The 23,443-nt window shown below is 42.7% G+C and overlaps 1 protein-coding gene across 1 annotated transcript in view; it reads right to left on the bottom strand.

Moving 5' to 3' along the window:
* The window catches only part of Gli3 (GLI family zinc finger 3), a 253,101-nt gene extending 232,217 nt beyond the window's left edge, over positions 1-20,884 (bottom strand). The window contains exons 1-2 of the mRNA XM_051194720.1: positions 20,622-20,884; positions 6,756-6,921 (exon numbers count right to left, since the gene is read on the bottom strand). Coding sequence (XP_051050677.1) covers positions 6,756-6,879 — 124 coding nt within the window. The 5' untranslated portion in view covers positions 6,880-6,921; positions 20,622-20,884. The remainder of the gene's footprint in view (positions 1-6,755; positions 6,922-20,621) is intronic.
* Between the last annotated feature and the right edge of the window lie 2,559 nt (positions 20,885-23,443).

Genomic DNA, 23,443 nt, shown 5'->3' on the forward strand with positions numbered 1-23,443 from the left:
AGCACCACCCTGCCTCCTGCAAGCTTCTTGGAAATGAAACGGCCCCTGCCTGGGTACAGCATCAGACAAGTGGGAAGCGGGAGGCCACTAGCCACCTCCCAGAGGGAGTTTTCTCCCACAATTGGCCTCCTGGCCCTTAAGCTTCAACTATTTGGTGGTTGTTTCTGATTCTGACCAGTGTGTTTCTGAAATATGAAATGCCCACACCACTTGATCACAGCAATCACAGGCAACCCAGGGACATTCCACATGCTGTGCTCTTTATTCTACCAAGGTGCCAGAACTGGACAAGATGGGAGTGCTATCTGCTGTGGACCAACCTCAGCATCTACAAGTTGCTCTTTTAGAAGAAATTTAATACTGAGATTCAAAAGTAGGAGAACATGCTCTTAATGCAGCATCTCAGTACCAAATTAGACTCCATCCACTATTCTCACTGAGTATTTACAAATGAGCATCTGATTCATTAAACCCTGGGCAACATCAGAAACAATAATTTGAAGGACCATTCCCTGTTCTTTGTTACTGACCTGCTGGTTTAGGACCCCATGACCACATGTCTAGAATTTATGTAGAAAATATTGGGTTATTCTCTAAATCAGATTAAAGTTTAGCCATTCCTAGATTTAAAAAATGATACTACATTATTATATTGAAAAGGTTGAAATAAATTTATCAGTAAATTAAATCCTGCCAAATTATACCTAGTCAGTTACTGCCAGTGGAAAGATCTGTGTCCCCACTGTGCCAGTCAGGGAACATGTAGCCCTAGCCCAAGATCACATAATACTTTTCTGGCAGGGCGGCAGGGCTTATGTTCAAACTTTGGCTTTTAGCTTACACGCCAATATTAATTGTCCTGCTCTGAGGTCTGGCAGGCCTACACAAATGACTTTCCAGTATTAGTCCCCATCTGCTAAGGTCTTCTCAGCCACAAACACTGTGCTGGGGCAAGGTGGAGGGCAAGGCAGATAAATGAGGTGCTATTCTTTGGAAGTTGAATGAAAATTTTAAATTGTTAAGAGAAAGAAGAGGAGTGCAAACATGAAACTCAGGATCTTTAGGGCAATGATACTATTCTATGGGTACTACAATTGTGGAATACATGTCAAAACCTGTTGTGGTTAAGAGTATTACCTTGCCTGCAATCACCTAGGCTTAAAACCTCTTAGTCACCTTTGATTCTCTCCCTCTCTCATGCTCCTGTGAGCCCCAATGCAAACTACAGATTTGGGTTAATGCACCATTTCTAAGGACAATGCATAATGCGAAATGTTAGTAAGAAGAGTAAGGGGTTAATGCACCATTTCTAAGGACAATGCATAATGCGAAATATTAGTAAGAAGAGTAAGGGGAAGGAACTTTCTGCTCAAGTTTTCTATGAACCTAAACCTACTCTAACATACAAAGTTTATTAATTAAAATTATAATGATCAAAAAATAACAATTTAAAAATTAAGTGTTATGCAATTTCCAAAAGGACAGAAAAAAAAATACACAGAAACTGAAGACATACGTTTGAGAAGAACTGACAGCAAACACATGGTGATATTAGCAAAACTCTCAGTCTGTGGAGAAGTACATTAACAAAGCAAAGAGCCCTTGCACTTAATCAATGAGCAGATCAGAGTCAGGCTGGTGTCAGATTTTAGAAAATATCTACACATTAAACTAATGGCTCTGAGCTTCATCCTGTAGGCAGCTGTGAGTCACTGAAGATTCCAGAACAGGAACGTAACAGTGAGAATCACAGCATGGTTAATCTGGCAGGAGCGTGTGCCAAGCATGAGAAGGTCAAGGTGACGAGCAGAAGGCCACTGAAATTGTTATGATATGGTGGGCTGCAGGAAAATATGGGTGAATGACCAGAAGGAAATCCAGGCATGAGCCTGGAAGGAGGTCAAAAGGAGACAGTGAGGATTCAAGCCTGGATGACTGCACTAAAGACAATGTAGTTAACCAAAAGGGAAAATCAAGGGAGCCCAGGGATAAGTGGGTTTGGAGCCCAAGACAGCATGCTTAAGAGAAGATTAATCATCACCATATCACCAGGTAGTTGGGTTTAAAAAAAAAAAAAAGGTTCTCAAGTAGAATAAATAAAATGTAATTAATGCACACAAGCTACAATGTAAGCAGTGTGACATTCAGAAGAGGTGTCTCACTCCAGAAAACAATGGGAAGATACTGACACATGCATGTTACTTCCAAGGCAACATGCACCATCAGCACAATGAGTTTCCAAGAGTTAAGAAATCTAAATAAATTTTCTTAAAATTATGTTCTCACAAAACCATTATCTTCCTCTGTTCTGAGTTAAGGGGGCTTTCAGAAACAGGGTAAAGACCTTTGTTTCTTTTTCTTTCTTTCTTTCTTTTTTACTTTGTTCTTTTATCCGTCCTTCCTCAAGATGAGCAAGCTTGGTTAGATCTGTGATTTAGGAAACATCTTAGACACAGCAAATTCATCATTATTTCTGCCAAACATTTTCCTTTTCATCTGAAAACCTGGGCAAGTGAGGTAGCTCAGAGGCTAGATAAGGGCGCTTGCTGCCAAGTCTGATGAACTGTGTTTAATCCCTGGGACCAACATAGTAGAAGGAGGGAACTTCTCCAGGTAAGTTCTGGAAAAATAGATGTAATTATTACCTTGCTAAGTAAATAAGGAAACCAAGATATTAAACTCACATAACTAGTACCAAAATTCAACCCAAACTTTCAAACTCCAAATCCTGCATTTCCTCTTTAGAACCCAAAAGTCCCTCCCATCCATCTTACATGTGAAAAAAAGACATGGAAAGCAAAGAAATGTAAAGAAATATAATACTCAAAATTTAAGATCTATCTAGAATAAACTACCAGCCTCTAAACAAACACTTAACACTGAGAAAAGGTCAAGGTGATACAAGTGTATGTTGGGGAACAGCAATGAACTTCAAACTTTCAACAGAAGAAATCATCTCAATCCTAGTCACAAAACCAATAGACATCACATACATTAAAACCTATGTACTCCTAGTCACAAGTCCAATGGTCATCACATCCTTTAACACCCATGACCTGGACAGTTTGAAAGCACCATTGTCAAATAAACAAAAAAGCAAAAGGACCAAAAAAAAAAAAAAAAAAAACCCACAGAGAATACCCTATCAGTTAATCTATCAGCTTTGGTTTGGTTTCCCACCTCATCACAATTGGGGAAATTTCAGCTTTCTTTCTATCAGCTTAAAAATTATCTCTGTAATTACCACAATCTCAAAACCACAGCCTGGATCATTTATGAAAAGTTTCCATCCTCCTTCTTGAGACATGGTCTCACTATGTAGCCCTGGCTGGCCTAAAACTCACTGAGTAGAGCAGGCTAGCCTCTAACACACAAAGATGTGCCTACCTCTGTTAATGGATGTACAAATAAAGTGTGTGCTATCAAGGGACTGCTTTTTTTAAAAAATGAGACTAAACACTTTAAATTAAATACTCAAGTCAGAGAAAAATTTTATAGGCTAATTAGAACATATAAAGCAGAAGAAATGTGTATTTAGAACTCATTATTTAGAAAACACAATGTGAAGAGTGGAGGTAAGGAGTCACTGCCAAAACACACAACATAAGCACTAATTACAGTTTACCTTATTAACAGGCTTGGACATCCTCAACTTAATGTGAGGCTTACACACTCATATATATGGTAGCCATCCTGTCAGATTATCAAGTGCAATCTCTTAAATCACAATTATTCTTTAAAAAAAAAATTCAGAAAACTAAATGCCTTCTTCTGCGACATTTCCATTTCGTGACTAGCACTAAATGCTTAAAGTATGTACACAGAAAACTATGCACACAGTACGGTTCCTATGTGAAGATCAGTAGAGATTGGGCATGCATGCGCATGTATGTGGACCCTGAAATGCTACAGACATCTAATCTGGCTTGGTTTCTTTCCTCCATATAAGATTGAGAGCAGTTTTTCACTCATGTTATTTAAAATTTCAATCTCATGTAGCCATACATTTTGCCTGTGTCTGTGTATGTTTAAACAAAACTCTAGAAGCAGATACTCACCTGAGACAAGTAAGAAAACAGATCTGTAAGGACACGCAGTGGAATGTGCGTGGTTTGGCTGGGATGTTCACAATCAAAAACAAATTATACCACATAATGACTGGAAAAGTTAATTAAGTCAGTTTAACCAATAACTTCACCAATAACAAAACTTTATATATATACACTTTTAATCATGAAATGGGTAGAATCGAAAATATATACTTTACATTCTTTGGTTCACAAATCTTGATATCTGAATAAAATCTTTTAACTGTTACTACCTCAATGTCAGAGCAATTGTAAAGAAAGCATAAGCAACTGGAAATGAGCCCAGTCACTGTGCTGCCTATTGTGGCAACTCAATGGCTGCAATTTCTGTGAATGATCACAGTGTAGGTACCTGAGCACTTCTAAACTGTAGAGAAATGGGTAGGTGGGAGAGACAACCATGTCCACTACCAGCCAGCACATACAGAGCACCAAACTCTGCAAGGCTGCCTAACAAAGTTTTAACCCAAGTAGCACAGGACTAAAGTCCATACACTCGTGTTTCTTGGAATCAGCCTGGTGAGTGGAAATCCACGTCTTAGAAATAACATTTCCATTTTGTCTTCTGTTTCACTGGGTCTTTCTATTGTCCCCAAATGAAAAGCAGTGAATTCTTAAAACAGGAATATTGAAAAACTACTCTGGCACAGCTCTCCTTCAGACATGTGCCCCGCAAACGTGACCAATGAGTAGGACTTAGGCGCGTTTAAACAGGTTGTGGGCCTCAAGAGTGCAGGCTGATCAGGTTAGAAAGGCAGAAGTGTGTGCGAATTAGCAAACAGGCCTGTGATTATGCCAAGTACAGAACTGGTATTGACTGTCCTTTCCGACTAGGTTTTTGCTCCAGGCCTCCAGGCCACCACTGCGCTCAAGTTCGTAATGTTCCAGTCACCTTTGACATGGTTATGAGAAAAACCTGTGGTCAAAGACTTATTGACAACAAGCTGAACAGCAATGGAGAATCCTCAGAGTATATGTCTCAGTGTGGGAGCAAGATCCACAAAAGCAACAGCTTCTTCCTCACAAGGGACACAGATGAGACCCTGCTGGGGGCAGTGGCTTCTAACACCCCACATGGTATACCACCATCCTCTTCCAGCCTGCACTGGCTTTGGCCAGGCCTTACACTCTGAAATACCCACGTATACTGTTGTATACTGGCATCCTCACTCACATGCCATGTGTTGAACAAAATTGGTGTTTCATGAAGCTTATTGGCAAGAGCACTTATTCTCATAAAATTAGTATTAAAACTATCAGATAACCAGCACTTCATATTTGCTCCTACTTATAAAACAATGATATATATATCAAAAAGATAAATAAGCCAAGATAGCATGTTTCTGAAGTAGGAAATGCTTTCTGTAACACTGGAAAACAAGAGACAAGTATTCTAGTTGTATTAAATAAGCTTGAGCCCTGGCTTTAAATGCCACAAATAAAGGGAACAATACAGACAAATTTTCACACACATACAGGTAAAGTGAATCCATTATTTTAACTCAGACACAAATATATCTCCCTGGAGATCAATGGAAAGCTGGATTCATCGGCCTGCAAGACTGACAGCCAGCTACCTCCCTCTGGCTATGTCACAGTCCAAAGCTACAGCAAGACCTTGATAAAGGGCTGTAGACCTGAAGCAAAGCTGAGCACATGGATGGGCATGGATCAGCAGCCAGACTCCTCAGGAATCCTGGTCCTCAGAGATGAGGGTTCTGGGCTATAGTAAGCTTCCAAATCAAGCTCATTCTTCAATTGCACATGTAAAACAAATTGCACATGTAAAACAGCCGGGGAGTAGTGGCACAGGCCTTTCATTCCAGCACTCGAGAAGCAAAGGAAGGCAGATCTCTACAGAGTGAGTTCCAGGACAGCCAGGGCCACACAGAGAAACCCTATCTTGAAAAACCAAAACTAAAATAGATAAATAGACACACAGACAGAAGTTCAACCTAGTAAAATGTTCTTGGAACATATAAATTATAAAACCACAGAGGAGACAGAGGGTTGGGCAGATCAATGAGCTGGGTCATGCAGGACAAGAACTGGGAGACTGGGCCAACATATTCTTCCTAGGGGCACACAGAAAAGCAGAGTGTAATCCAAGGAGAGCAGGAATGGCTGAAGCTACAAAAATCAAGGACATTAATGGCCCAAGAGAATGTCACCACAACCCTTCAGCCTGGTTTCCCCACTTGGAGGATGCTGGATATAATATTCAGTGCCCATGTTTGAACTCAATACTATGCTTAAAATGTAAAAATAAACGGTGATTATACATTATCTCTGAAAACAGTTACATACATTCAGTTTACATAAACCAGTAACAAAGTCCATGGACATAAGGTAGACTACCTTAAGGTTGTTAAATTTTAAAGTCTTTTCCATTAGACAACTTTAAATTCGGGTGGGGGAAATCCTGCCATAAACGACAAATTCTGTGTTATTGTGACTAGGCTAGACTTTCCATGGGAAATGCAAAGCATTTTGAATTCTTAAAGAAAACAAGAAGCCTGCCCACCCCATATGCCATCCTCCGACCCATTTGCTACTTTAACCTGTCCTAAGACAATCACTGGTTCAGATGCTGACACTCAATTTAGGACATACAGAGAACACAGCGATGACTGTGGCTTGCCAGCTGGGAGCTCTGGGGTCACTCACCATTCGAAGTGGTACTGGAGGCCACGGCCTTCTCACTGACATCTGTTCTTGTGGAACATTTCCCGATGGAATTCTCAGCTTTCTTCCTCTCGGTGGTTGTGGAGCTGTGGGACTGGGCCTCCATAATGTCTTCTCATTCCTTCAGCTTTTTTTCTCAAAGGAATGCCTATAAAACACCACAATGCCATCAAATTCTCAAAATGGCAGAAGGAGAAACCTTAATTCATAAGCCTCCTGCATCCTCTCTGAAGAAAGGCTAAAGGTTTAGCAAAACCTGGCTGACATTTATGCAAAGGTTTTTCTGGCAAAAAAAATACTTGGTAGTGTCATTAAGAAGCCAGCTGAAGTTGCATGAAGTTGAGTTCTCACATCTCCTAGGTGATCCAGCCTTTGCCATTTGCAAAGGAAAACAGAACAGCTCACAATAGCCAAGTTTTTCCTCAGTTCCTCTTAAGCATATTATCAAATGATCTAAAGCAGTGGTTCTCAACCTTGCTAATGCTCCAACCCTTCAGCACAGTTCCTCCTGTTGTGCTGACTCCCCAGCCCATGAAATTCTTTTCATTGCCACTTCAGAGCTGTAATTTTGCTACCGTTATGAATTGTAATGTGAATATTTTTGGAGACAGAGGATTGCTGAAGGATTTGCAATCCACAGGTTGAGAACCACTGATCTACATTTCAATTGTCTACATTTAAGAGCCTAGTGTCACATTACTCTTAGGCCATGTCTGCACATTTCTCTTCAGGTGGATTGGTCACCTTTATAGGAAGGGGCACTAAGAGAACTTCCAACTCAGAAGAAAGTTTGTAGTTACTAATTAGACTTTTTAAAGAGCACCTAGCAACCCTCCCCAGAGCTCAGTCTGGAGAATAACTCAACCAAGTAGAATGTGATTTCTGCTTCTTCCACTAAAACTCCTGAACTGCAATGCAATTCTTAACTTAATGCAAACTGTGTTCTTTAAGTTTTCTTAAAATGCAAATATTAATTCATTTGTGTTAATTTCCTGAACAAAGGTAATAGGATTATACCGTTCCATTCCACCAAAAAAAAAAAAAAAAAAAAAAAAAGCCAAAAGGCGAGGAGAGCAAAGGCTGGTATCACTAACAAAATATGAAAACCCAACTACTGGCAAAGTCAGGTCATCTGTCTTTCACCAGCTTCATCCATGGGATAATAGTCTCAACTAATCATTCATCAATTTCCACTCTAGCACATTCTTCTTCACAGTCATGCTCCATAACTACAAAGAATACTAAGAAGGAAAGTCCACTCTCAGGCATGTCTTCTTCAAATGCTCTAGACTGCAACACCCATGGAAGGCATTTCATCTGTCTAGTCATCTGCTTATTTTCTACATGTAGTAGACACCACAAGGTTCAATCAAAACAGTGATTAGTGAAACAAAATAAACAGCTGCTTAACTGGCAAAAGTAAAAATTCCAGAGGATATATATTTAGTCAGTTTTAACTCATGCTTGCAAGGGAACTGTAAATTCTTTAACATACACCATAATCCTCCTTGACCTGGAATGCATGCCATTCAATGATGGCTTCAGAACCAAACACTACAAATACAACACTGAGGCACCATTCTTCCATTAACTTCCTTCTCTTTCCAAAGTAACCACTGTCATTCCCTCTAACACACCCAAATGTTTTGTAGAATAAAAAGAAAAAAAGGTACTTATCAATTGTAAGACCCACTCTGAATTGAGAAGCATGTTTAGAGAACACAATGAAAAATAAGAACTCAACAGCAAGGAGCTGGACAGCACCCACACAGTTGTTACCTAAGGATGCCCCAGGAGCTGTCCAGTGCTACCCTGGGCAACCTGTGCTCAGTCTCAATTGACAGACTTCAACAGAAGCACTCAGCTGCTTTCCTTCCGGAGAGAAAATCAAATAGTAAAGACCTTCTTTCTAAAACCACTCTTCAGCCTAGAAGTCTACACTTACTGTAAAAGAGATCACAGACCCTCAAAAACTTTTCCATAACCTGCAATAAAAACCTCTAAAGAGAAATTTTCCATAGTTGCTTGTACCTCTTAAAAAACAAAAATCTCAGAATAAAGTGGCTTTTCTCACAGAGATGGCTCAATGGGAAAAGGCACCTGTTCCAAGCCTGACAGTCTGAGTTGGTTTCTGGAACCTACATGACAGAAGGAGAGAACCAACACCCCCAAGTCATTCTCTGAATGAAATCCCATTTAAAGCAAACAAAAACCCACAAACTCAGAATAGTTCTCTTTAAACTATCTCTCAAAATTGATTTTGTTTGTTTCATGTGAGGTCTCAATACACAGTCCAGTCTAGCCTCAAACTCCCAACACTCCTTCCTCAACCTCCTCCCTCAGCGTAATCCTCAGTCAGATTACAGAACTGCACCAGCATATCCAGCTTTAAATATCATCTTTACAGTCTGTCACAAGGCTGGGGGGGATGGCACCCAACTTCAATTCCATCACTCAGGAGGCAAAGGCAGGAGAATTTCTGTGAGTTCCTGGTCAGCCTAGTCTCCAAATAAAGTTCTTGGGCATCCAGGGCTACACAGTAACACAGTCTCTCCTTCCCCCCAAAAAAAAAAAAAAAAAAAAAAAAAAAAAAACAGCCCCCCCCCAAAAAAAACCAAAGACCAAGTATACCATAAGAACAACTCAACCTAATCCATAGCACCTCTACTCCAAAAGTGTCCCTGAGTAACCGTTAATACCCACATTGCTATAGGTTTGCCAAGAGATCTGGTTTATCGGCCCTATTTCTGGCACAATGCATTTGTCATGAAGAACAGCAACTGGAGGTCTGTAACTGAAGGAGCAGTGATTGTCATGCTCACTACAGCTTCCTAGCAACTGCTCTGCACACTTACTTTTGTCCAGTGCTAGTATTCATGAAAGGACCTCTTCAAAGTCTTCCTTAACCACAGAATGAATGAAGTGTATCCTACAACACTGAATTCACAGCCCACACAAACCTATCTGAGCTCCAATTGTAATGATAAAGAACTGTGTCTAGAAAAGAAGTCTTTGCTGAACATCCATCTCCCCACTCCAGATTGGAGGGAGCTCATAAGGAAAAGGCTTCTGTTTTCCAACAACTAATCCACATACAAATGTTTACTGGGTACATAAAGGTTCGCCAGAGACACCATGACTTCTAAATCTGCTGGGTCTTGAATTTTAAACAACCCTGAGCTAGCTACATATAACTTCTTCTATACTAAATGTTTCACTGAAAACTAACTTAATTATATAAAAGCTAAAACTTTTACTAGGAATCTGTAATCAAAGCTCCCAAATCTTTGGCCACTATAACCATCTCCTACAAAACTCATACAGTTTTATTAGCCAAATTTGGGTAGTGTACCAAAGTTTAAAATCCAAATTTGGGTAGTTTAAATGCGGAAAGAAAACAAAATACACAAAGGAACCAGACCACCCCATCAAGAGATGAGGGTCCTAGTAGGAACAAACAAGTCATCAAAGTTGCTTGGTAAACTTGGATTTTATGCAGTGGTTGGTACCCCTCAAGGCAAAGAACTTCATTTTTAAAAAGTGATAACCCTCCCAGAACTCATCACGGTAGAGAAGGGCTCAAGTGCCAAGAGGCACCGCCTGAAAGCTACTAATTAATGGTCTTGGAGAATACTAATTCCTACCCATTTGAAATAGATTTCTTAAAAACTAGCCCGTTGGTAACTTAAAGAGTCTACCCCCTTCTTCTATTTTGACAACTTATTTTTGGATCTCATTAATTAGCAACTAATTATTTAAGTGTAGTCAATGCTTGGTGCAGGGCTATAACATGGCAACCTGCCAAGGCAGACATCTGCTTCCTGTACAGCACTGTGAGTTTTATCAGCTTATTGTACTGATAAAAACACAATTTTATCCTTGTCACAAAGAGAAAGCTTTAATACCAGGGATGCCCACACCCCATCTAACTGCTGAAATGGTGACTGCCTCTCCGTTCAGGGTGGCTCTCTCATAGAATATTAAGGGATTTGGAAATACAGACCAGAGTTGACCCCTGCTGGAATACTAAGTCCTGGCAGGTTGAAGCACTACCCTATCATTCCCCTTAGAGCCTAGAGTAACTGAAGAATCAAGGAGGGTGAGAAGTAATTCCGATTCACTTCAAATACTCTTCTCTGTAGAACACATGCCACTATTTTTCAGACATGAATGAAATCAAGACTTTCCTCGTGAGGCAGCTCTCCTGTTCACAGCTCTGGCCTGTCCCCTTCAGTCTTTCAGCACTGACAGATGCAAGCAGGATTGCAGGCAACCCACTTGACTTTTTCTGGGTTTTAGTTTTGGTTTTTGTTGTTGTTGTTGTTGTTGTTGTTGTGCTTGGGGGTGGGGTGGGGGTGAGTCTGAGTCCTAGCAAAAGACACAGGGGAAACCTGCCTCCCAGGAAGCCTGTAACTACCATTTGCCTTCTAAGGTCTTAAGTTTCACAGGTTTTAAAAAAAAAAAAAAAAAAAAAAAAAAAAAAGAGGGATAAAAGCTCCTCCTCCCTGGAGGTGAAACAACCAAAGCTTTTTTCATTCAACTATTGCAAACCTTTGGTAATTTCCCAGAGGCCATAGGCTGGAGCACAAATTAATGTCAGACCCTATTTTAAATCTACTCCCTCCTCTACTAGTGATTGGCCTGCAGGTACATCTTTTCTTTCTAAACTCTAACTGTGAACCTGCCTCAACCTCCCTAAAACTGTGCAATAAAAGCTTCCTGAAGCCACGAGGAATAAGGCTTGTAGTGTATGTTCCCTATGAAAGCGAAGGAGGTTTGGAGGTGACATTTACCAAATTTGAGACTCTTGGAGGGGAGGAGTACACTATGTTTTCAAAGCCCTTTCACACAAACGCCTCAAGCCCTCTCAAAGAGTCACCATCAGGGAGACAGGCTGCCTCACTGTGACTGATCATCTTCAGAGAGAAAGAAAGACAGGCCCATTTACTATGGGAATTCTTTTGAGCAGGCTGTGGTTGCTGTGGCCCGTTGAGTTTGAAAGCTTTCTTGGAGATTTCTGGTCATGACACCTCAGATCAAGCACAATCCATCTTTCGCACCTTTAACTACTTTCACTGCTGAGTCTTAATTCCTCTTCACCCACTGTTCTCCAGGGCCACTGGCTGGCAGCACTGCACTCTGTGCATGTGCCCATCCTGGCGCTGGAGCTGCAACCCTGAGCCCTGGCTCCATCTCTGAGTCGCTGCAATCTTGGCATGGAGAGGTACAAGGGAAGGCTCTTGGGCCAGGGAGAGGTGAGGAGATGCTGCAGGCAGGATGGACTCCCTAAAAAGCCTTGGGTCAACTGGCCCAGGAGCAGGGTTCACCTCAATCTTCTGCAGAACACACAGGCTTCCCTTATCAATTTGGATCAGATTGGCTAATCCTGCACACTTCAAGACTTCACCAACACTTGCAAACTCTCTCTATAGTTAGTCCAGCAATGTCCAGTAGTCAGGTGGGGGGGGGGTTGTTGCTTCCATGTAGTCTAAACTAGCTGAATTCAAAGAGGTATAACAGTCTCAGAGTCTCTCTCTCTCTCACTCTCTCTCTCTCTCTCTCTCTCTGTGTGTGTGTGTGTGTGTGTGTGTGTGTGTGTGTGTGTGTATTACACTATAAAAAAATGTTGGGGAACACTTGAAAAGCACGAAGGAAAACAAATATGTTCATTCACAAAATAGTCTACATCTATTAACTTGGACCCTTCCTTAGTTTCCATAAATAAACTAAATAAACGCAAGTGCTGTGAATGGCTGAGACACACACACAGACCCTCACGGTCTCCCAGAAGGCCCTGTATAAAGCTCAACCTTAGCCACACAGAAGCTTCCTGAAAAGATATTCTTTTTTAAATCCCAATTCTTAAACCTGCATACACCAGCCTTTCCTCTTGCAATTCTCTGCAGTAACACTTCCAAACCATAGGTATTCCAGGTTCCCTTATGATTTGAACATTAACATTCTTTCGAAAGAAAGCACCAGTGCTGCCTAAAGCCAAAGTTTAAGGTAACACTTGAACAGCTGTAGCCTAGTATGGAAGGGAGCTGTTGCATGCGGTTCCAGATGGGCAGCATCCCTTCTGAACAGCACACCGCCCATCCCTATCTCCTCCATCCTCTGTGTTTTACTGTGAGTTACCTAAAGTTTAGCAATACGTCTGCATTTGCATTTTCCTTGTTTTCTTAATGCACTTAAAGATTCAGAACAACTAAGCTCAAGACTCGAGTGATGATAACCTGATCAGTTTCTGATAGATTAGAACAGCTACAGGCCCTAAGAGACCAGAAAGAAAAGTCATTCCAGAATGCATAGCAAGGCTATGAGCAACACCAAGAGCAGGCCTATGTGAGAAATTTCGCCCTGTAGCTCAAGCATCTGCTGCTCCAGGGAGTAAGGCTTTTTATTCACACCTGCCTGCACATTGTTAAGCTGAATGGTCTCCCTCATATGTTAATGTTTCAAAATCCCACAATGAACCTGGCTCAGAAGGGATTTGAGGGACAGCCTTCCCCTCCATCACTGAAGAGTGATGGTTCTCTCATCTACTACCAAGACATCATGGAAGAAGCAACCATTTAGGGAAAAAATCCTATTTAATATTTATACCTTCCTGGAGCTATTAAATAACCCATTTCCTAAAGAAAATAATTCCTTCAGAGAGAGGGATAACTTTTCCCAACATGAAGGACAAAGCTAATGCTGATTTTAAAACTTTTCATTAATTTTCTCAGTGAAAAGTAGACTTGAGGTTCGATGAACAAGACGCAGAGAATTTAGTCCATCTTGTGTAATCACACATGGAAAAGAAATGTAAGCAGACTATAATATGCTTGAGGTTTTCTCCTGTTCAAATATCTTTCTGAACTTAAAATCAATTAGTTATGCATAGCCTCTGTGACATACCAACACTTCCCGAGAGTTCTAAGCTTTCGCCTACCTTCCTGTCTGAACTGCCTTGTACTGCAGACAAGGAAGCCCAACTTTGTAAGTTCTTAATGAAATCTTCATTAAGGTTTAACTATAGTATTTTTTAATATGGAATCATTTCACTTTTATAGGATTACTCTTTCCAAGGTCAAGAGAGCAGAAAACCTCATCTGTGAATAAGAAAGCTGAAATCTATCCAAGCTGCCCTTTGGAAAAACCAAGGGACCCTCAAACCTGCTGTTCATTATATTCACCCTTCCTTCCTTCCATTTCTGATGCTTCTCACTGTATATAAGCAGTACTGACAGACATCCCAAAATGGAATTGCTCTAAGAGGGAAACAATTGCCTGGGTTCAATGAATTTGGTTTTCATAAATTAACTACATCTAAACTTCTAAGAAATGTATATATTTAAACCAGGCTGTAGTGGCACACGTCTTTAATCCTAGCACTCTGGAGTCAGAGGCAGGTAGATCTCAGTGAGTTTGAGGCCAGCCTGGTCTACAGAGCTAGTTCCAAAACACACAAGGCTACACAAAGAAATTTATCTATTTAACTACAATCACTAAAAGGATTATTCAGCAAGAAAGAAATCATTGTACACTTAAAATCACAAAATGGTGTGTGTGTGTGTGTGTGTGTGTGTGTGTGTGTGTGTGTGTGTGTGTGTGTGCCTTTTCTGGTTTATTCCAGAGATCACAAGCTACTACCTCAGCTGCCACAGGTATTTTATAACATTTGAGGGGTGTAGGAGGCCTCCACGTAATACTACCACTTCTGAGCCCCACACACCTCTTAACACATCAGCCTCCTGTTATTTGGGGGGGGGGCACAGCAGATGCCATTACAGCCATTACAGAAGAAGCAGTAATGGGAAAGAAGCAAAGTAACACCAGAATTTCCTGTGCATTAGCTGGATGAAGACCTTACCTCCCAAAGAACCCTAAATCCGAACGTCTGTATTAAGTCTATATGTAAGTTCACATAAACAATCCTCCCATTTCATTCATATGAGTCACAAAATCATGAGTTCTTTGCTGAGGTTTCTAAGAACTAAGCATGTTTGCATAGCAGCAGAAAAAAAAAAACTTGTCATTCTCATAGAACTTATATAACTTACGGTTCCTAGAATCCTCTAGCTTAAGGAGACAAGTTGCATGGTCTAGGACTAATTAAATAACTGACATTTTTGTTGTTGTTATGATAGGTCAGGCAGTGTAGAACTGACTATGAAGCCCAGACTCAACTGAAACTTGTGACCATCCTGCTCCAGCCTTGCAAGTGTTCGGACTCTAGGCATGAGCTACCACACCACACCAACAACTGGCTATTAACTCACACAAATGACACCCATATTTAGATTGTAAAATCAGCCACAGACAAGCTAATGATAAAAGACTCAGCTTTTTTCGTTCAATACTATTCTCCTAATTTTTAAAGTTTTGATAGTCAAATCTTCAATTTTAAAAGTCACATTTTCAAACTTTACAGATTTTCAGTTGTAGAGCCTATTTTACAACAATTAGTTACCCATGGGCCACTTATCCTGTAAATTTTCTTATTCAAACAACATTCTCCAGCTGACTCGTTCTCCGCCTTTTATACATACAAGATTGTCAATCTAGCCTGAATCAACTGCTACACACACCCTCAATGAAACTCCTTGCAGTGGAATTCTATTTGGGCATTCACAGCTCAAGCAGGAGGCCTTGTCCTGGAGTAGCATGGTCTGACCCACGTGTCTGGCCAGCAGACTCCAGGTTCCCATAGGTCTCTAGTCATTCTGGTGTCATTTCAAAGCTGCTAGATGAGGTTTTTCCACACACTGATAAATCTTTGCAATGAACTGTTCTTTTAAAAAATGCACAAAATGCAATCAGTAACACGGCTTAACTGCCTCATTCCTTCACTGATAAAATTTGAACTTATCTTTCATCTAATTGGTGAGTTTTCCATCTTTTTTATTTGTTTGTTTGTTTTGTTTTTTTAAATGACAGTTTGTAACATAAAAGACTCTGGATTCTTCTTAGACATTTTATGCAATAGTCTATAAAAAAATTTGCTTTAAAAATAAGAAAATACGTTACACATTTGGAAGTGATTTCAACAGGGACTTAAGAATGGCACTTGTCTCTTATTGCTGAATTCTAGAACATACAAATTACAGACACACAAAAAATGTTATATATAGTTACTGTTATACCACCCCTGCCCTCCAAGCAAAGCAAAGCCCCTCTAACTGTTTAAGGTCTGCAACCAATCCAATTTACCTCAGGTACAATTTAAATGTATGATGCATGCTACAACAAAACCATGGTAGGATGCCAACAGGGTCCTTAAGAAAGTTTTCCTCTAAATCTCTAGAAAGGAGCTTTGAAAGAAAGCAAGGATTACAGTCAGCTAGAAGGGAGGGAGGGGACTTACCTCAAACCAGCCAAGCGGAAATCAGAGCAGTAATTCTACAAGTCGACAGAGTACACTTTCAAAGCTGTAATAGTGTGAAGAAGTGCTGGGCAGCATGGCCTGAAGGCAGCACTAATACACTGATGACTAATGGCTGGGCTAGGGCAGACAATGAATTTGGGGCTTGAAAACGAACAGAAACCATGCAGTACTTTGACAAATGGGCTTTCACGATTTCATTCATTGAATAACCTTTAAACACAAAATTGGCTTGGGTTCTCTTGGGAATGACATGACATGTTGCTGGACAATGATGTAAGTATTTTCTTTTTTAATTATGACTCGTACACAAAATGCTAGCACACCATATAAGAGGATATAGCTTATAGATACCACAGAGGCAGACAAGGAACTCAATACAATATTGCCTTTCAGAAGGGGGCTGAAATGTCCCAGTGCCACCTTATTAACTATGTAATGGCTTTTTCATTCAGCTTCTTTAGAAAGCCATAGATTTTCTGAGACATTTTGTCGGGTTGAAATATACACAACCAGAACAAAAAACACTTTCAGGTGAAACATGCACACACACACACACACACACACACACACACACACACACACACACACACATACCCCACAGTGGCAGCTAAAAAATGTATACAGAACTATTGTGCACTTAGAATTTCAAATGGAAAAAGTGTACTTTTCTGGGGCTAGGCAAAGAGAAAGTGTAAAATGATGGAGGCAACACGCTAAGTTTGCAAACAAATGAGCTCATAAAGACATTGCACACACAGCTTCTTTCCAGCAACTCTCTTCCCTCACCCCAACAGAATTAGCTCTGCAGTTTAAAAATAGTAAAATGTGGCAATTTTTAAAGAGAGAATGAAATATGGAAAGAGTCTCTAAATTAACAAGGACCCCTTACTTCAGACGGCACAGCCTTCAGCAGGCCCTAAAAACTTAAGAAAAGGATCCTAAGACAAGAAGCTTAGTGAGCTCATAAAACAGTTGCTGGAGCCAGGAACACATAGCATATTTAATCTGCAAACTGTGAGAGTCCACAGTGACTTCAGCAAGATCTGAGGCATGCCCTCAAGGTTTGCTGGGATCTGGGATTAGGGGGTTGATAAGAACCTCCACTGCCCATGGACATGTTTTTCTTCTGCAGTTAAACACAAATGCATGGAGACATTTGACTGCTGCTTGGCGTTACTGCTCAAGTTATATAAAAAGCTTTGCAGCTCCTTTTGCTGTCAATATATCAAAGTTTAAAAAAAAATCATCAAAGTGTGAAATTTCATTTAAAGTCTTCACCAGTCTACAGCTCTATTTCACAGGCCCATCAAATAAAAGTAAAGATGAAAAATACACTGGAAAGTACTTGAGAAAGTTTGCAGCAGCACTGGGGCCCAGAGTTGTTTATTGTCTGCCTTTATTTGCTTTGAAAGTAGAACAGATCAATTTCCACGTAGAAAAATGACAACATGAGATGAAGGGCAGCAGATCCTCCCAGGCTTTAATAAGAAGACAACCTGAAATCATTATTAGAGAATCTTTTGTTTAACAAATACATATGTGTATTTGTCCTGTAGCCATTTCAGCATTTTGACTGTCTCTCGACAGAAAATTTGGCAGAAAATTCCTTGAATCTTCCAAAACAAATCAGACCCACCTCATATATGAATGCCAGAAGAACTAAACCCCCTTCAAAGAACTCTTCAGCTGGGGATTTACAACAATTGCAGAAAAAAGAAGTCTGACTTTTAAGATAATCTACTATAGTCTAAAAGCATTAACATTCCATTACTAAGGTTTTCTTGAGCATTTCATGACTCACTGGTTCACTTCTTCGAGACTGGTTTTTCTTAGAGCATTACTGTCTCCATATAAGTGAGTGCATACAGCAATGATCATTAAAGTGTTTCCTTTCATAGGCTTCCAAACTGTCCTCAGAAAGCAACTCGGGGAGGGGAATGCAGCAAGCAGCATGCCTTACACACAGGACTCACTTCTAAATGGCTAAGCCTAGAGGAAGTCTGTAGTTCTTCCAGCGTGCAGGTAATTAAGAAAACTTCACGGGCTTCGAAACAAAGGAAGAGTCCAACTTTTAGGCTTTGGAATCCAATTGTTAAATGAACAATTCTTTCATTAAGTAAGTAATGAAATAACTCAAAAGGGTCATTTTTCATCAGTGCTGAATTTACTCATTTCTGTCTGTGGTCCCTGGCAAATCAGACACACAATAAAAATAGTGTGTACACCAGAGTTCAATCAGGGAGTAAGAACATGTGAAAAGCAAGGGGAATTGGTAGGCATTGGAGCTAAACCTGCCAGTCTATTAGCAGTAAAGCAATCTATATCTTTTAAAGTGTTTCTGCCTGTGTGAAATTTCACTAGACACCTCTCACATTGAACTTATTCATGCCTCTTAAACCAAAAGCTTCCCTAGGCTGACTTTAAGAATTACATACCCTGAAAGGATCTCCCCTTAGGCAGGGAGTTTCTAATTAAATAGCTTTTAGTGTAAAATAAACTCTCTGCTCTGTATAAATATGCAATTTCAGCTCATTTAAATGTTATTTCATGTTTGTTTTAAGGTCTGACTATAATCTAACTGGCCACAGAGCTTGTGGCCCAGATTGTTAAAGCCAATATTTCCTAACATAAACAAATTCTGTAGATTCTCTGCACAGTTTACATTGTTAAAACCAACCAGCACTGCTTTAATATATCCTCTCAACTGAAATACTGCTCTGCCTTAGAAAAATGAAGTGATTCTGAGGTTATTTCACTATTTTAAAACATAGCATTTTCCTGCTTCAAAATAATCTTGACACATGTAATTAAGAAACTGTCAGACTATTATTAATTTTTAATTTAAAACCCAAATGAAATAATTACGGGAATCAATCAATAAGGCACCTATTCAAATTACAGAGCAATTACATAAATACTCAAAATTAATACTTTAGGCCAGTTCTTGAAGAATTCGGTCTATAACTCGTGAAGACACCAAACAGTACAAGCTTGTGACATGTGGAGAATGAAGGAAGGCTTTCCCCTTAAATAGACTAAAATAGGATGATTTTAGATGGCACGGCACAGCACCCTTCCCCCAGCTATGGCCAATGCTCTCAAGCTGCAACTCTTTTTCTAGAAGTTATTTCCACCAGACACATATTTCAAGAATCTAAAAAAAGAAAAAAGTGAGAGAGAAAAGAAAATGGCCTCACCCAAGTTCTGCACAAAATCATTTAGGAAAAAGGGGTCCTAATCACTTGAATTTTCAGCAGTGCACGTACTGGGCTATGGAAAGCTGTAATTGAGAAGGGGAGGAAAAGAAGGGTACGAGGTGTTTTTTGGAACTAATAATACCAGCGGGGCTAATGGCACTGCCCCTGTATTTGCACAGCGGCCGGCCCTCCATACCTCGAACTAAAGGGTTCTTTTACTTGAGGACGACAGTCCATCATTTCAAACTGAAGTGGCAGCTGGAAAATGTGGAACAGCTGGCACTGAGCTGGGAGAAAATGTTTTACATAAATATATGTACATATAAACTGGCAGAGGGCCATAAGCACTGTACCCGAGGCCAGAATCTATCTCACAGTCTACAACCAAGTTGGGGGTGGGGGGCGGTAAACGCGGTAAACGCGGTGCAGCAAACTTCCCTAAAGTGGTCTTTACACACACAGCTAAGAAAGCCTAAGGGATGGCGTGGTACTCAAAAAGGTGCACTCTGGGACACAGGCACGAAGTTCAGGGAAGGATACCAAGTTCACCGAGGGATAATAGGCAAAGGCCTGTCCCGGTGTGAGGGCATGTGGCCATCTGCTGAAAAGTCGCTTCATCAACTTTCAAGTTTAGGATCAATATTAACTCCACATCCTCAGCCCCTGTTGCAACTCCAGAAAGTAGCTCTAGCAGAGTAGAGTGATCCATACCCAACTCTGCTCTGTGCAAACTCGGGCTCTTAAGTGAATGCCGCAAGGACCACGGCTACTTTTCTTTCTTTCTCTTTTCTTTCTGCCTGCCCTACCTCTCTGCAAAGGAAGAGACAGAATTCCAAATCACCCACAGATGGTACAACTTTCACTTTTCCTCTCCCACCGCGGAGGCGCGCCCTCCATCCGCTCACCCCGCACCCCCACCCTCAGAAGTGAAGGCGGGACCCGGGCGAGCCGGGCAGCCGCGGGCCCCGCGCATCCCCAGGCGGTGCGCGCCGGCGGAGCTGCGGATTGCGGCGGCGCGAGGACCAGCCGCAGCTCCAGGCGGCCCCAGCTCTGAGCGCACAGCACTTGGAGAGGAGTAGGCGCGGGCGCCGCCGCTGCAAACTTGGTCCGCACACCCTGGGGCCGGCAGGAGGGCTGCAGTCCGTCTCGGGAGCGCCGAGTCCAGCCCCCAAGAGCGCGGGAAGGCGCGAGCGCACGGAAGCTGCTCCGACGCCGCGCGGCGGCTCGACAGGGCGGGCTGCGGGGCCCGCAAAACAAAGAACTTCGGGCGGGACGTACCTGCGGCTGTGGCTGTCAGGTCCCAAATCCAGACCCGCGCCGGGCAGAGTGGCGGGCGGCTCGGGCTACCGTGGATGGCCCGGCTGGCCGCACTGTGCTGCCGTGGCGGGCATGGTGTAGCGCAGGCGGGCAGCGGAGCGAGCGGACGCGGCGGGGAGCGGCGGGCGGGCGGGCGAGTGTGCGGGCGCCGGCGGCGCGGCCCGGTCCGCTCCCTCCCGCCGCTGCAGCCCGCGCATCAGTTTCAGGGATCCTGTAATCTGATCCCTCTGAGTCACCGGCCCTGAGTGACAGTTCTGATTTGGTTCAACCGCGGGTGGGAGGAGAAAGAGAAAGAAAGGAGCCCCCGACCGTCAAGTCGACTTTCAGCGATCAGGGCCCGTCCAGGCCGAGCGCCGGGGTTGCAAAAGTTGAGCTCCGCTGCGCGCGGCCTTCGCGCTCCCCTCTGCGCGTTCCTGCGCTCCTCCTTCTCCCCGCCCTCCTTCCCCAAGTTTTCACAGATGTGGCCAGACTCTCCTCTTTCCCCGCTCCTTCTTCCTTCGCGCGCCCCCACCCCCGCCCGTCCCTCGAATTTCCGCCACTCCGGGGAGCGCTGGGGACGCGCCGAGCAGCGGGACACCGCCGCCGCCGCAGGGGGCGAAGTTGGGAAAAACTTGGGAATGCTGCTCGCCTTACTTTGCTTTCCCGCTCCTTCCAGGCCGCGCCCGGCGGGGTCCCGCTTCACGTGCGGATCCCAGTGCGCTGCGCTGCGGGCGCCACTGAGGCCGCGCGTCGGGCCGGGCAGGGCTGGCGCGGGCAGCCGGGAGCCACGCGCTCCACCGCCTCCGCCCCTCCCGGGTCCTCACACAGACACATCCAGGCCTGCTCCTCCTCTTCCCCCTCCTTGACCCCGCGCCCGCGCGGCGCGCCAGGCCCCACCCACCCGGCAGGAGGAAGGGGCCCGCGGGTGATGTCACCCGAGCCCTCCGGGCCTGCGCTCCCGCGCAGCGGAGGAACCGGGGATCGCGCGCTGCCCGGCGCTGCGCCCATGCCTTCTCTCTTGGCTTTCCCGGCTCTCGCCTTGGACACCCCATCGTTCCCTGGGGACCTCTCAGATCACCACTGCCCCACCCCCGCACACCTCCTGGTACTTTTCCCTAGGCCAAGCCCGAAACTTCCTCTCGCGGGATGATGCTTTTGAAAGTTCAGGACTTTCCTACCCGTTGCTTTCATCTGCGTTTGGGAAGTGAAAAGTCTCACCACGCAGCCTGCTGTCCCCCAAGTAGGACACTTTGCAAAGGACACAAAGACCCGAGCTGGGAGCCTGGACTTGAACGGGGTGCTTTTCTTTAAGATGCCAAGTGCCTGTCCTTGATTTCCTTTCGGGGCCCATATTACTTCAAAATGCTTTGCTGTCCTTCAACCGGCCAGTCCACTCTCATCTTTCTCTCCTTTCAAGGTACTCATCCCAACCTGCAACTTAAATGGGAGGATGTCAAGGGGGAGGAAGAAAGAAGAAAACCGGAGAGACATTCTAGAATCCCACAGTACAGTCGGCCCACCTACCCAGCCAGAAGTGCCTTGGTGCTCTGGGTGCTCTGTGGCGGCTGTCTTAAAGGCAGAGCGTGGGTGTATGAATAGCTATTATAATTTGAAGAATATTTTGAGATTCGCATGCTTAACTAAAGAAAAAAATTTAACATGATTGACAATGGTATTCGTTATTTGTTTCCGGGGAACTTGTTGCTTATCACAAAAACAAAAGTGGAGAGTGGCTTAAGCTTTCAGGGCAGAAACAGTGGAAATAAAGTAGTACTCTGGACACTGTATGTCTATTTTAAGCTTTCTCTCCACTGAAACTCTCTTTAAAACAAAAATAAAGGCAGGTGGGGGAGACACCCTTCTTCACTCATCTCTGAATGCAGGAATCTCAGAAAATAGAGGTAACCTTGACTCTCCCCTCAATAACTGGGCTCAGAACTAGAGCCTTCTCTAAACCTATTTAGACTCTGAGCCCATCTATGGGTGAGTTTAAGAAACACCAATTCTCATAAGAACCAAGATGCCTGTGGATTTCCAGTGAGATCATACCTGTAAAATTATAAAAGGTTGAAGTGTGTGAAAACCATGTTCTTTTGGAATTGCAAGTTTGTCTTTGGCTTGTGCATTTCTCCAGTGTCAGACACATTGTTTCTGGCACTCCGGGACTGCTGCTGCCTCCACTGTGAGAATGCAAATATTGCATCCTGATAGTTTGCTTTGCTTATCCAGTGGCAAAAAGGACAGCCCATAAATCAAGTATAAACTATATATTTTGACTTTTACTTCTAACAGTCTCCTAGCACATTTTGAGTCATAAGAATCTTGATTTGGGTTTCTAAAAAGACTGGAACCAAGAAACAGAAAACCTGCGAAGCTTCCCATCACACTTCCAGAATCTGAGAGAACAAGGCGGAGGAACTGGGCTGTGAATCCTGTTTGTTTTGCTCACCTTGGGTACTTAGTAGAGGTGGGCGGCTCTGATTTGCTGACAAACACATGAAAATGGGCATGTTCTGCAGAAACGGTGAAGAAAAAAAGTTGCCTTATTGGGAGTTAAATAATGCCATAGACTTTGAAACCATGTTAGCGTCATAACTCTTTTACCCATGGAAGTCTTGGGTACAAATTCCAAAATGAAAGGAGGAATTATTCAAAGGTGGAGAGGGCCTTAGAAATTAACACTTCACCTACCTCCTGTCCTGCAGCGGATCCCAAGTCATCTCCAACACAGTAGAGGAACTTCTGTTCTAATGAGCAGTTATTATGTAAGGATACATAGGGAAGACACTGCTCCTAGGTAGTGT

Source organism: Phodopus roborovskii, unplaced genomic scaffold, assembly GCF_943737965.1.
Source record: "Phodopus roborovskii unplaced genomic scaffold, PHOROB, whole genome shotgun sequence".
Taxonomy (NCBI): domain Eukaryota; kingdom Metazoa; phylum Chordata; class Mammalia; order Rodentia; family Cricetidae; genus Phodopus; species Phodopus roborovskii.